At 39.0% G+C, this 15,490-nt stretch overlaps 1 protein-coding gene across 1 annotated transcript; it reads right to left on the bottom strand.

Annotated features, from left to right (window-relative positions):
• Positions 1 to 8,617: 8,617 nt before the first annotated feature.
• On the bottom strand, positions 8,618 to 15,156 carry ostm1 (osteoclastogenesis associated transmembrane protein 1). The gene is made up of 6 exons (XM_037750048.1): positions 14,680 to 15,156; positions 13,930 to 14,044; positions 11,460 to 11,557; positions 11,261 to 11,371; positions 10,542 to 10,707; positions 8,618 to 8,905 (listed from the first exon to the last, which is right to left on the bottom strand). Exons 1-6 carry the CDS (start codon positions 15,061 to 15,063, stop codon positions 8,850 to 8,852), a joined length of 930 nt encoding a protein of 309 aa, XP_037605976.1. The 5' UTR covers positions 15,064 to 15,156; the 3' UTR covers positions 8,618 to 8,849.
• Between the last annotated feature and the right edge of the window lie 334 nt (positions 15,157 to 15,490).

The following is a 15,490-nucleotide window of genomic DNA, read 5'->3' on the forward strand; positions in this document are numbered from 1 at the left end:
TTTTATTTTTGACAATATGCATGTTTCAAACACATGCAGATTTAGCAGCCATGCCTCTTTTCATGTGTGCTGTTCAGAAACAGAAATCCATTCAGAAATCCAGACTTTCTAATTCATGCACACACTCCACACAAATGATAAATGTCTTCTCAAGCTGATGGCAAGATGGGCACAAACACAAACAAACCCACCCTTGGGTCAGATGTTCCTGCCCTGCGGAGTGCCCCCCTACGCTTCCTGCCTGTTGGCAGCTCTCATGCTCGCCCTCGCCCCCCCGGGGCACCTCGCCGCTCTTTTGGCCTCAAGTGGCCTCAGTTGCTACTGAGCCGCAAGGGATGCAAGTCAGCCAGCAAAGGTTTCTGACATATGATCCAGCATCTGTGATGTCACCAACAGCTGACTTGTCATAAGACCTTTGTGAAAGGGGGGGGAAGTAAGGGATGAATGAGGAGGAGAAGGCCTTATTTTCAACAGACTCTTAGCTGGAACGCTGAGTGCTTTTGCATCGAGCTGCGGAGATTACAAACTGAATGACTGCCATTAGAGAGTGATTCTATAATCTATTATAATACCATAAGCTAGGGATTGACAGACTTTGACCCCCACTCGCAGGTGTATAATAAGCCCCATTCACTCTGCATATGCTCTGTGCGAGAGGGTGCATGTGTGTGTGTCTGCTAATTCCAACCCCCAGGGGCATATGTTTACTCCTTCTTCAACAAAGCATCATATTCATTGCTCCGGGGTTGAGAGGTGCATAATCTAAGCCTGACCTTCAGCCAGTTAACTAACTGACAGCTTAGTAGAGTGTTGGTGGTGCGGAGGGCTTGCATAACAACTTAAGTCCTGACTAACAGTTTCTTAATATTGCCATTACGAAGGAGACATTCGCTGCTTCGTAACACGGGAAGGCACTGTACAGAACACAGAGGAGATGAGGATGGCTGCAGAGGACAGCAGAGAATTCAAAGGCATTTAGTCTAGAGGAGGCCGTGACCTTGTCAAAGAACAAAACAGTCATTTAACAAGAATTAGATTTAATAAACGAAAAAAGGAAGGTCGGGTTCAGAAACAACATGAAGAGCATCCCCCTACTCTTCTATCAAATATGAAATGTACTGGCCTTGTCTCAAGGTAACTTGTGCAAAGAGAAGTATGTTTTTACCATCTACTGGAGCATCTATTGCAAACAGGAATACAGTGTTCTTTCCCAACGTAATCCCGTTGCTTCAATTTTAACCTTTAAATATTAAGAGAGATTGAAGGACACTAGCAAACGCAGATGCAGATAAAATCTATTCATATGTTGCCTCCATAATTTTTGTAGTAAATAAAATTATCTCAAGGCCTGTGCAGTCTCTTACGGTTTTCATTTCTCATCAGACAAAGTCCGAGGAAAGGTTTGTGTTTAGCCACTCAAACATCAACAATCCTCGGTTCAGCTTCAGCCGTCATGCTAAGACATTCCTGCTTTATTCCCTCCTCAGCTTTAAAGAAGTCAACTAATGAGTTCACACATTTACAAGAGCTGAGAGCTCAAGAGAAAGGAATGAATGGTTGCACAATTTTAAGGTCTGGATTTATCAAAATGTCATTTTTTTTACTGTCCATGAGCATTCAAGAGAGATATTTTTCATTTTGCTCTCTGAGGAGGTTTTTAGATGATGACAAACTCGTTAACTCTACTTTCGCACCCGATTCGACTGTTATCAGACCATTAAATAGACGTTATCAGTCGCTATAAGCGCCATAGATGTGGGGCATTAGGGGCCTACTACGTTGTAAAAGTGAAACCTAAAAGCAATACCTTCTAACATGAAACATCAAATTTTAAACACAAACAACAAGACTTCTTTAGGTTTAGGCAACAAACTACAACTTCTTTAGGTTTAGGCAATAAACCTACACCTTCTTTAGGTTTAGGCAAAAGAAAAACTGTTAGGTTTAGGCAATGAAACTACAACTTCTTTAGGTTTAGGCCAAAAAAACAACCAATTAGTTAAGTTTAAGGTAAAACACCATCTTTTAGGTTAAAATAAATATGAACACAAAGACAACTACACATTGTTGGTTTCACACGGGATGCAAACTCCGGTCTCCTGGTTGAAAATCCTGTGTTTTGTGTCCCATCCATCGCCCCCGACCTCCACCCTTTATGGAGTTTCACACTGTCTATACTACAGCGCCAGACTTCCGCTTCTGCTCTTGTCATGATTACCACGCTCGCAATAGAGGTCGCTGTCGTCTTCTTTTATACCTTCTTTCGGTGATTTACCATGTCAACAGATGATAAAACCTACTAGTGGGTGTAGTAGGCCTCTATTAACCCACATCTATGGGGCTTATAGCGGCATAAAACGCCTATTTAATATCCTGACAACAGTCTAATCGTCTGACTTTCTTTATAGAAATGATTCAATAAATGAAACAGTTATTGAAACTGTTGAAATCTAGTTTTGGAATAAAAAAATTACCAAATGACAGTTATTACAGGTTGTTTAGTTAAGTCCTTGAGCACTGCTGATGTACTAAAGGTGCATTTAGGACTATTGCATAGAAATGAAGCTATGCACGGCACTACTACGCTACAACATCTAGATTAAAGAGTCATTTCAAACCATTTTTAATATAAATTAACATGCAATAACTTGCATTTCTTTTGCAAGTGTGTATAACCTGTCCATTCTAGTGGTCATTATGTAGTTTTCTACCATACGTCAGCACATTTTTTCCCCCTTTAATCCAGCAGAGAACTAGAGCAAGCAGTCGAGATCAGGATATGAGTCAGTTTACAAAATCATATTAATTTCTTCCACGTAAACTGTATAAACACTTACAGTCATTTATTATTCTCACAGTCATTTTTTCTTATCAAAGCTCTTTGTGAGTGGATTAGGTGTACAATAATTATGTGTGGCATTAGGCCATGATTACTGGTGGATTGTGTTTTTTGCTGCACCGCAGTTGGTTCAGTGAGAGGGTAAATCAGCTGCCTTTATCAGTGGACTGTGTCATAAACGGAGGTCAAGAAAGCACATATAAAACAATAAATGTGGCTTTGTGGCTATTCAAGCGTGTAAAAGTGTGCACACCTGACAACTGAGGTTAAAATGAAAAATGTTCTTCTTGCAGCTAACTAAAAAAAGCCTTGTCTCTCTTTTGCGCAGTGACAATAAAGACTCCAAAGCTGACCTATAACAAAAGCCGCCCACCTCTGTCTCTCAAGGTGAAGTATGAGGGACCAAAGATTAGGAAATTATGTCTGTTAGCACTCAAAACATCCAGAAAATACAGTGTTTTTGTCAGATGTGGGGCCAACAACTAAATATCATACGGCAAAATCCAGAGTATAACTCAAACTTACTCACTTTACAGCCCCAAACTGCTCAACTGGGACATTTGTTTTGGTCAATTTTCCAGGTGTAAATGTGAGAATTTGAAGCAATGAATTGATTTAAATGTGTTAATTTGTTTGATAGGAGTAAATGCGTCAGCATACACACGTCAGTCAGCTGCTTCTCCATTCTCAGACCTTAAAAACATTTATTTATCTGCTCATGTTCAAGTGATATAATGATCCTATGTGGCAAAACATGATGTAGAACTGGCGGGAAGTAACTAAGTACATTTACTCAAGTACTGTTCTTAGCTACAGTTTGGAGGTACTTAAAGTCTAATATTGTACTTTTTACTCCATTATGTATTTGACAGCTATGTTTACTTTACAGATTAATATCTAACACATAAAACATCATCAGCTTACACAACATGATGCATTATTTTAAATTAAACCACCCAACTTACTCAAGTACTCTACTTAAGTACAATTTTGAGGTACCATTATTTTCTGCTACTTTATACTTCTACTCATTCATACTATTCAGGGAGAAATCCACTACATTATCTATATATAAATACTAGTTACTTTTTATAATAAAATGTTACATATAGAACATTTGATCAGTTAATAAAACACGATGCATTGTTACAGATCAAACAACCAAAAAGTAAAGTTCACCTTAACCAGCTTAAAATACTCCTCGTGTTAATGCATCAACAATATGATCCAATAATATGATAATAAAACACTGATGGGGCCCATTCTACATAATGACTACTTTTTCTATTTGAGTACATATTGTTGCCAATGCTTTTGCACTTTTACTACTGCTTTTACTTGTAATGGAGGATTTTTACAGTGAGGTATTGACACTATTACTTACGTAAATGATCTCAATACTTCTTCCATCACTGCCCAGAAGTATACACAGTAAAGCACTTGTTTTATATGTGACATATTGTTTTGAGCAGTAATTTGTGTCTGATATGTTTTTTTTCCCACAACAACATTTAATTGCCTCATTAAAAATCCCTGAAATTACATCTACTCTCTTCTCCCGCGTTGTAAATTCCAAAATGTATGAATATGCAAATTTTGCTAATTTCAAAATCTTAACTACTAGACACAAGATGTTTCCCACTTCTCTGTTTCAAGTTTCCACATCACACTTCTGTATGATGCATATTGATCCATGATTGGCTTACAGTTGCACTTTCCTCTCTTCTGGTGTCAAACTCTGCAGAGAGAAGTAGCAGAGAAGCAAGAAACAAAATAGTGGAGGGAAGGAGGCTTAAACTGAGCTCCATCTACATTATTAAAACTCTGCTTTAAGCCTATATGTCAAGCCTAATAATAATAATCCAATAATAGGACATATATACAGTAATAATGCACACTGAATGGAGCAATTCTCCATAATAAGTACTTCTTCTTTTAACGCTCAAGTACATTTTCCTGCCAGTATTTGTTCCCTCTGAAAGCAGGACTTTTACTTGTAATAGAGTATTTTTTTAGATACTCTCACTATAAATCACTGAATCAAGGGGGACTGCAGCTTTTCCCATCAGCTCTCTGATTCACGTGGCGGCCTCCGGGTCCATGTTACCGGGGAGTTTTTCCCCTGACTTTCAGCCCCTTCTTATGATTAAGGGACCCGGTGTGGAGCAGAAAAGCAACGAGGCTTAACGGGAATCAAAGCTGTCATTCTTGAGCTGCGGGCCTCGCCGCACACGAGCCGCTCAACACACCTCACTGTGCGGGAGCGCAACATGACAGAAAGCCCGGTGTTTTGAGCCGCTCTGCTGGCCGCAACCGGATCATATGACTCGGCATCTCTGTGCGTTAATGCTCTTAGAGCCGCCGATGACCGGCCAGCGGTGGCTGTGCTCCACAAGACCAAAAAGCCAAAGGAGTTTAACGGATGTGTTGCTGCGATTATTCGGCCAAGTATCTTTATCCCACATCTAGATTAGCTGCTAATGACGGAGGAAAAGCCTCGTTGCAAGAAACACAAGGCCATGTAACCTCAGAACAAGGGCCATTACTGTGTGAAGAAACAGATTAAAGCGCAATACAACACGGGCAGTCACAGTTATGGAGTATTTAGACCCTTTAAGTACCAACACAACAACATAAATACTACATGTAAAACGTATGCATTCAAAGTAGAGAGGTGGTAAAATGTATACTTAAAGTTAGGGATGCACCATCTGACTTTTTCAGTCCCGATAAGGATATGGACCAATACCGAGTACCGATCCGATACTATTTAATTAGTAAACTGTATGTCTCACTGTGTGGAAGTGACTACTAAATATTGCTTTCCTATTATTGTAAAACAAAATGTAACAAATAAATACATAGATATAAATTTAGTGAATTATTATTTATTATTTAAATAGGAAAACGTACACCAGCAACTTGGCAAAAAAATTCTTCAGTATTAACAGGAATTTCAATTAATGTGTAAACCTTTTTAATGCAGCAACAAATTGGTCAAAACTTAAACGGGAATTCAAATTTCCGAAATCTTAGAGGTCTCAATCGCAAGCGAAGCAACCGTCAGCTCACTCCACCTCACGTGCATGCGCGCACACTTCACACTGCAGAACACTTCGTAGCTCTGAGAATATCTAGTGAATGTACAGTGGACGTTTGTGCAGAAATAACTGCTGCAGCTCCTCCAGACCAACAGAGGTTTCCCCGTGTCTTGTGAAGTGACGGGCCTCCGCAGCGAGAAACGTTATCGTCTCCGACCAAAACTCCGGTCCATTCCCTCTTCCTTCTGACCGCGGTCAGGAGGCTGAAGCAGGAAAAGCCAACACTAGGATCAGCAGTGATTCATGGAGGGACCTTCGTCTGGTCAGCTAACATTACTGCCGAGCAGGTGAAATCTAGAGTGATATTGTGGTTTTAGCTGACGTGTGTCGCCTCACTGTTTTGAGCGATGCCCGTTCATGTCTATGTAGAGCGAGCACAAGCGCGAGCCTGACGCTGACTTTCGTTGACTTAACGGCCACATGTGTCGCTGTTAACAAGCATTTCTGATTCTTACAAACAGGCCCTTTAAGTGATATAAAATGGAAATACTTACGTAATATTGTACCTAAGTACAGTCCTTGAGTAAATATACTTACATACTTTCCATCACTCAGATTAAACTAAATTATCATCATTATAAAACAGGTCGTGGTTAAATTACAGCACATGCATCTGCAGACTGTTTTTGACATAAAAATATGTATTTGTTCTGTATTTTATGCATTCAAAATTAAGTCTTACATTACTTCACAGCAAGCAAATGCATTTCTAATGGGCAAATTCATCAATTCAACACTCGTAAAGGAGATATAAATGAGATTTCGCTGTCATGGGCAGTCAGAAACCCCTTAACAAATTAAGTTAAACATCAGTGGGAAACGACAACAAAGCGCATTAAAAGCTTCATGCAACCGCAAAAAAACAGTGACTGGAAAACAGGTAACATCACAGTGTGCTACTCTGGAGTGCTCTTACATTATGTGTGTAATGTCTTTATTTACCCCCCCCAGCCCACCGGTGTGCACCCCCTCTTCTTACAGCAGATACATGTCACCACTAATGGACATCAAGTGCTTCCTTTTTTGCAGCTCTTGTCTGGACATACATTAGAGACAGAAAACCCATTTCTCAACCCATAAGTACAGCACATACACACGTTAGCTCACTTGCACATACACACACTCAGACACTCAGACACGCACATACACACACACACACACAAGCCACTCACTCTTTCTAGTGCCAGCTGTGCGTCTCAGGCTGCAGGATGCTGCTGAACAACGTGAAGATTGTTAACGAGTTGAAAGGAAGGAGAGGCCAGGATCTGTGCAGCAACATGAACAAGCATCTGATTAGTAGTTTCTAAAGTTAGATATACAGACGTAGGCAAAGTTGTTGGTAACGTTCCGTTAAAGAGAGAAAAACCCACAATGGTCACTGAAATAACTTGAAACTGACAAAAGTAATAATAAATAAAAATTCACTGAAAATTAACTAATGAAAATCATGTATATGATCATGATATTGTTTTTGAATTATGGTTCAGCAGAATCATTTAAAAAAACAAACTAATGAAACTGGCCTAGACAAAAATGATGGTAACATTAACTTAATATTTTGTTGCACAACCTTTTGAGGCAATCACTGCAATCAAGTGATTTCTGTAACTCTCAATGAGACTTCTGCACCTGTCCACAGGTATGTTGGCCCACTCCTCGTGAGCAAACTGCTCCAGCTGTCTCAGGTTTGAAGGGTGCCTTCTCCAGACTGCATGTTTCAGCTCCTTCCACAGATGTTCAATAGGATTTAGATCAGGGCTCATAAAAGGCCACTTCAGAATAGTCCAATGTTTTGTTCTTAGCCATTCTTGGGTGTTTTTAGATGTGTTTTGGGTCATTATCCTGTTTGAGGGCTCTTTGGTTACCATTCGTATTATCCGTCTCTTCAATATGTCATCAATTTTCCCCTTGCGGCCACGTCCAGGGAGGTTGGCTACAGTCCCATGGACCTTAAACTTCTGAATAATATGTGCAGCTGTAGTCACAGGAACATCAAGCTGCTTGGAGATGGTCTTATAGCCTTTACCTTTAACATGAAGGTCTATAATGTTCTTTCTGATCTCCTGAGACAACTCTCTCCTTAGCTTTCTGTGGTCCATGTTCAGTGTGGTACACACCATGATACCAAACAGCACAGTGACTACTTTTCACCCTTTAAATAGGCAGACTGACTGATTACAAGTTTGAAGATACCTGTGATGCTAATTACAGGACACACCTTAGTTTAATATGTCCCTATGGTCACATTATTTTACATCTTTTCTAGGGGTACCATCATTTTTGTCCTGGCCAGTTTCATTAGTTTGTTTTTTAAAATGATTCTGTTGAACCACAATTCAAAAACAATGTCTGATTTTCATTAGTTCATTTTCAGTACATTTTTATTTATTATTACTTTTGTCAGTTTCAAGTTATTTCAGTGACCATTGTGGGTTTTTCTCTCTTTAACGGAACGTTACCAACAACTTTGCCTACGTCTGTACTTTGATTCAAACACAGAGCCGCTTAATATGGATCCAAAATTACACCAAATAAAGCAGATCTCAAATTATGGCAGTAAGAGGCAGATCCAAACAGTCTGTATACAATTTCCATTTGTTTGTTTTGTTAGAAAATCTATGAAAATATGAATTCTGCATCTTTTGTTGTTGTATGTGTTTCAACATGATTTACTACATTTTGAGAAGAATAATGTTTAATGTGCCCAAAGTATTTCACTTTCATTTATCTAGATCCTTGAAGTCCTCTGAATACTGATCGGTATCACAGCCTCACAGGGAATGCTGTTGTTGAGTCCTCTACATTCAAACCTCAGGCACCAGACAATGAAGAGTCAAATCTTCTCCCAGGTTTATAACTTCTAAAACAAAGAGTGCCGTCCTCTGTTTCAGTCATCACATGTCTCCTCTTCAGCTCAGCTTGTCCTGAATGTTCATCAGAGTGGTGTATGACTTCGCCCGTTTGGCTGTGAAGACACAGAATTTACATTAAATGATTAATCACTTCATCATTTTAATCTATTGAGTGACATTTGAGTGAAATTGTCATAATAAGCATATGAATTATTGAGTTATGACTAAAAATGTGTTTTGTGAGGTCACAGTGACCTTGACCTTTTGACCACCAAAATCAAATCAGTTCATCCTTGATACCATATGGACGTTTGTGCCAAATTTAAAGAAATTCCATCCAGGCGTTCGTGAGAATGGGACGGCCGTGAGGTCACAGTGACATTGAACTTTGTCTAGAGCTGCAACGATTAATCGATTAGTTGTCAACTATCAAATTAATTGCCTTCATTGCCGTCATTTTGTACAAATTCTCTGATTCCAGCTTCTTAAATGTGAATATTTTCTGGTTTCTTTACTCCTCTATGACAGTAAACTGAATATCTTTGAGTTGTGGACAAAACAAGACATTTGAGGACGTCATCTTGGGCTTTGGGAAACGCTGATTGACATTTTTCACAATTTTTTGACATTTTATAGACCAAGAAAATAATCAACAGATTAATCAACAATGAAAATAATTGTTAGTTGTAGCCCTACTGACCATCAAAATCTAATCAGTTCACCCTTGAGTCCAAGTGGACGTTTGTACCAAGTGTGAAGAAATTCGCTTCAGGCATTCCTGAGATATCATGCCTCTGGCCACGACTGTTGCCAACTTGAAGGCATAAAAACATTAGTCCATGACGGGAGGCGATCGAGGAGATGTGACAGTCATGGAGACGAGAAAATATGAGCCTAGACAGTAGTGATGCTACACTGTCAGGTCAAATGGAGGATGTTCCCCTGGGACCGGCTTCACAAAGATATTTTAGACCGATCTGTAGTGTTAGGCCAGCTGTAATTCAGCTCTTAGATTAGTCTAATACAAGTAAGACGGTTTCACAAATGCCCCTGGACATCAACCAATCAATAAAGACCCTGAGAGAAAGAAAAAAACACACACAGACCTCTCAGTAGATTGGCAAGACATAATGATGTTGATGATAATCAACTGAATATCAATATTCTATTAAGTTTATTTTAGTTATTTATCTTTATTTCACCTGTTTCTGAAACACATTTAAACTCCAATTTCATTCAGATTAGGAATTATAATTCTCAAGTCAAATAAGTGTTTTCTCCTGCTTCAAGAGAAAGGAAGATTATCTGTACATGACTCGTACGACAGGTCTGGACATTTTGAGAAAATTCTAACTACAAGAAATTGACAAGTTCTCTTAAATCACTTGTATGTGTTACTTAAGAGCAAATCAGTTCGTACAATTTGTTGTGCACTCAACAGTTCCCCCAATTCCTAAATAAAAGAAGTTCCCGTCCTCCTCAGTCTTGGGAAACGCCCTCTTTCGACCATCATCCACACAAAAATAAATCCTCCCACCTCGTCTATGATCCAGAGGTTTGCAGGAGGCAACCCCACCATGCTTTAGAACAACCTAGAACCCCCCCCCCCCCCTCTCCCCTCTTTCCTCCATCCCAGCCAAACCCCAATATCACAGTCAGTCAACCCCCCCCTCCCTCCACAAAGACCCCTCAAAACCCCGTCAAAAAATCTCTGTGTGTGACAATGGGCGAATTAAGCTGGTTACTCACGGTGTATGAGCTTGCGTTTCTTTTGTTCGGAGTGAAGGAAGCTGCTCAAGTAGAAGATGATGGGCAGAAAGAGCATGAAGCTGGACACCGCGATGACAGGCACCGTCTCCTCGCGGGGGAAGGAACAATTGAACTTCTTACTCCACAGTCTGCGAGTCACATTCATCTGAAACGAGGCAAAGTGCCAAACGCAACATAAACTTCAACTGAGCACAATCACAGGACGCTATTAATTCAACCCTCACATGTTTAGTCTATTTAATCCTGCAAACACAACAAACTGTGTTCATTAATTTTTAATGAGTTTCTGTATTTGTTTTTTTAAGTTTCTTGCATTTCTGATCACATTCCTGAATCAAAGATCCAAGCACAATTTTAAATTTTTGTCACTCAATGTTACTAGTTTTTCTTACGAACACCCTCTAATATGAAATCAGCAACTATCGAGATATTGTAAGACCAAACTAAACCGTGGAAAAGAATATTTAATCTCATAATCAAGGCTAAAACATGACGTGACAGCAAAAAACAGTTTTAATCAAATATTATGAATGTGTTTTGACACATTGTTGAAACATTTCCAGAGCACATTATCTTGTCACCAGCTAAAAGTTGGTGAATTGTTGTCCTTTAGTATCTACAGATTCCTCTAGGGGGCGCAGTTTTCTCTCTTACCATCTTAAAGAGGAGTTTTATAATTCCCTGACATACATACATACCGCATCCTCTATGTCAATACACATAGTATGATTGTTCTCCATCCTGCCGTAAAGCTCATTGAGGGTTCTGTAGCTGCTCTTACAGTCTTTGCACAGCTCTGTGTGATTCCCCTGTGAACAACAGACATCCTTGTTAACTTCTGAACTTAAAGCCATCACAGAGAGACAGACAGACATCATCACCTAATTGATGGCGTACCTGTTGATACTTCTCAAAGCAGGTGAGAGTTTGGTTGAGAGTGTTCATGAAGTACATCGTGTCATTGGTCAGGCTCTGGAATCCCGGAGCGATGCAATCTGCACAACAGGAAGTAAAAAAAACAACCATCAGTTAGGTCTGTTTATTCAATAAAAGTGGACAAATGAATTAAATCAGATGCACAATAGCGTTTTGTGATGGTTTCACCTTTGTAACATAAATCACTTTCCCCTATTTTATCCAAGATCTGAACCAGGTTTAACAATACAAACAATCATTTAGTGCTGCAATGATTAATCAATTAGTTGTAAACTATTAAATTAGTCGCCAACTGTTTGGATAATCGATTAATCAGTGTGAGTCATTTCTTTAAGGAAAAAATTCAAAATTATCTGATTCTACCTTCTTAAATGTGAATATTTTCTGGTGTCTTTACTCCTCTATGACAGTAAACTGAATATCTTTGAGTTGTGGACAAAACAAGACATTTGAGGACGTCATCTTGGGCTTTGGGAAACACTGAACGGCATTTTGTACCATTTACTGACATTTCATAGACCAAAAACAACTAATAATTTAATCGAGAAAATAATCGACAGATTAATCGACAATGAAAAAAAAACTTAGTTGCAGCCTTATAATTGTTAAATCCGCTCCTGCTTACTGTCAGCGAAAAAAAGGTGTATGCAGAAACAAAATACAGCTAAAACAATTAGTACATTAAATCATTGCTAATTGACAGGAAATTAAACTGCACTATTTTTTCTAATAAATGTTTTGCTTCAAAGATTCCACTGACTCAGTTGTGGGGATTTATTGCATTTCTTTGTTGCATGTGATAGTAAACTGAGTATCTTTGTGTTTTGGAGTGTTGGTCGTATAAAACAAGCTATTTGATGACATCACCATGGGCTTTAGGACATTTTACAGACCTTTTTCCACTATTTTTTCTGACATTTTAAAAACCTATAGACCAAATGAATGATCAATTAATTGATAAGGAAAATAATCATTACAGACTAAATACTCTTGCATGTGGAAATCATGCTTTCACATTCACAACAGTGTGGAAATCTACCAAATCTGATGCAACTATCTCATAAAGTCACAAGCTGCTATGGGTATTACTGCGTATCCTGATAGCTGAAAAGTCAATCCAATAAATTGAGCCACGGTGGAAGAAACATTCAGATATTTTACTTAAGTAAAAGTAACAATACTGCAGTGTAAAAATACTCATTTAGAAGTAAAAGTCCTGCATTCAATATCCAAAAAAGTAAAAGAAAAAAAGCATCAAATATACTTTTAGTATTCAGAATTTTGGAATAATACATATTATATTACTGGATTATAATTACTGATGCATTTATGTGTGAGCATCACTTAAACGTTGCAGCTTGTAGCTTTTCCACCCTAATATGCTGCTGGGTAGCTTAACCTATAGTAATATGTCCTATTTTATGAGTTGATATATATTTTGTATTCATAATTTTAATCTGTAAAGTAACTTAAGTTATCAAATGAAGGTAGTGGAGTAAAAAATACAATATTTGCCTGCAAAATGTAGTGGAGTAGAAGTATAAAGTAGCATAAAATGGAGATACCCAAGTAAAGTGCAAGTACCTCAAAATTGTACTTAAGTACAGTACTTTAGTAAATGTACTTCATTACATTCCACCACTGAAAACGAGTCACGTGTTTTTTTATCTCTGCTGCAACATCCAGTGTGTCCACATCCCGCTCTAATTAAAGCACCCTAAAGAAAAACACTGCACCCAACTGCCTCTTCTTGACCCTGCACTCTGACCTCTGTAGTCAAATGCATACCCATAATGTGTGTGTGAGTCAGAAGTTCAAACAAAGGGATCCGCAAATTTGCTTATTAGGGAATTTCACAGTCGTTAGTACACCTTTAAGAAACTTTCAAAAAAAGTTTTTAGAAATAGCTCTATGCATCGCCAGGAAGCGTATAGCAATCACATGGAAGTCTGATTCCCATCTCCTCATACCTAGATGGCTTTTAGAAATGAAAAGATCACATATACCCTCAGAAATGAATACAACACCTTTCTGAAGATTTGGCAACCCTATTTAACCTATATGGACTCCTTACCAACACCTATATCGGATTTGATATAACAAAATGATCAGACTTGATACATCATTGGTCATCTGAATAAGTCAGAACACCGCATCTCGTTATTTATGATTTCTTTATTTGTGTATTTAATTTGTTTTTCTATATCCTTTTTAATTCAATTGATAGTTAACTAGCCTACTCCTTTTGAGTATGGTTCTTTTTCAGTTTGTATGTGGGTGTGATAGGGAGGGAATTTGGAGTTTGTGTTTTGTATGTTTTGTATATTTGGTTCACTAAAAAATTTGAAAATAAAATATTATAAAAAAAGAAGTTCAAATAAAGGCACAAATAGAATCACAATAATTCAGAGTTTAAATTCAGAGGACTTACTGTCACAGGCTGATTTCTTCCAAATGCCCTCCAGGTTGACGTAGAGCAGATAAACCAGCATCAGTCGATCACTGCGCAGAAGGCTGTCCCTGCAGCTCACATTACCAGGACCCATCTGAGAGGACACACAGGCACTTTATCACATGTTTCTACCCCATTTTGAACAGTTCAAATACACTCAGCTTTCTATTTATAGCAAGCAAGTCAAGCAGATGAATTCTTGTTTCCTCTAATGTGTCACCACCAGTCAGTCAGTCAGTCACTCAGTCAGTCAGTCAGCCAGTCATTCAGTCAGCCAGTCAGTCAGCCAGTCAGTCAGTCAGCCAGTCAGCCAGTCAGTCAGCCAGCCAGCCAGCCAGCCAGCCAGCCAGTCAGCCAGCCAGCCAGCCAGCCAGTCAGTCAGCCAGCCAGTCAGTCAGCCAGCCAGCCAGCCAGCCAGCCAGCCAGCCAGTCAGTCAGTCAGCCAGCCAGTCAGTCAGCCAGTCAGTCAGCCAGCCAGCCAGCCAGCCAGTCAGTCAGTCAGTCAGTCAGTCAGCCAGTCAGCCAGTCAGTCAGCCAGTCAGCCAGTCAGTCAGTCAGCCAGTCAGTCAGCCAGTCAGCCAGTCAGTCAGTCAGCCAGTCAGTCAGTCAGTCACATCACAAGACTCGTGACTCGTGAGACAAACAAGGCCTGTCTGTCCTCTTTAAGCAGGCAGACAGTTTTACTTCCAAACACATATAAATAGACTCTGTATTTGTGGGAACACGTACCTGGTCTGATGATATGTTGATATAGGTGTTCCTGAAGCTGCCATAGCTGGAGTAACAGTTGTGGCAGACCATGACAGGTCTGGAGGCATTCACCAAGCAGTCCACATAGGCGACACACAGCTTTCTGAAGATCTGGAGCAGGTCGCTGCAGTAGTCGCTGATCTCCAGGTCCTCTGGGAAGGGGAGCAGGTTGAGGGAGAACAGAGAGTCTGCATTGGGCTTAAACACAGCCGAGTTCACCCCAATAACATCAGCAGCTACAGCAGCTACAGCAGCATTAGGGCTCAAAGACGAGGTTTGAGTCACTTTATCCGCTGAATCTGAAGAGTAAATGTTTATTAATAGTAACAAAACCAAAAACGAACAGGTTTTGTGAAGAGACATGGTCGAAAAACGGAGATTTTAAAGCATCTGTTCCTCTTCTTTCTTTCACTTCTCTACACAACACCAACACAACCCATGACTTCCGGGTTGTTCCTCCCAACGTCATCATGTGACTGTCTGGAGTTCTCGCGAGAGTACATCACACGGGATCAGATCAGTACTACAGTAACTTCACATTACAAACATACAATGTGACTTTTGAAGGCATATTTTGATGTACTCGATGTAACTTTTAAAGTTTAGTAGTTGAAACTACTACTAATACTACTAATAATAATAATAATAATAATAATGATAATAATAAAGATGATGATGATATAATAATAATAATAATTATTATTATTATTATTATTATAATAATGATAATAATAACAACAATAATAATAATAATAATAATAGAAAAAAATATGATGATATAATAATTATT

The sequence above is a fragment of the Sebastes umbrosus genome, chromosome 18 (genome assembly GCF_015220745.1).
Source record: "Sebastes umbrosus isolate fSebUmb1 chromosome 18, fSebUmb1.pri, whole genome shotgun sequence".
Taxonomy (NCBI): Eukaryota; Metazoa; Chordata; class Actinopteri; order Perciformes; family Sebastidae; genus Sebastes; species Sebastes umbrosus.

Excerpts from the sequence above, each read along its gene's own strand:
- ostm1 (XM_037750048.1), bottom strand. The coding sequence starts at position 15,063 with ATGTCTCTTCACAAAACCTGTTCGTTTTTGGTTTTGTTACTATTAATA. Across the intron at positions 14,045-14,679 it reads TCAACATATCATCAGACCAG|ATGGGTCCTGGTAATGTGAG; the intron begins GTACGTGTTCCC and ends GTGTCCTCTCAG. Across the intron at positions 8,906-10,541 it reads GAAACGCAAGCTCATACACC|CCAAACGGGCGAAGTCATAC; the intron begins GTGAGTAACCAG and ends GTGTCTTCACAG.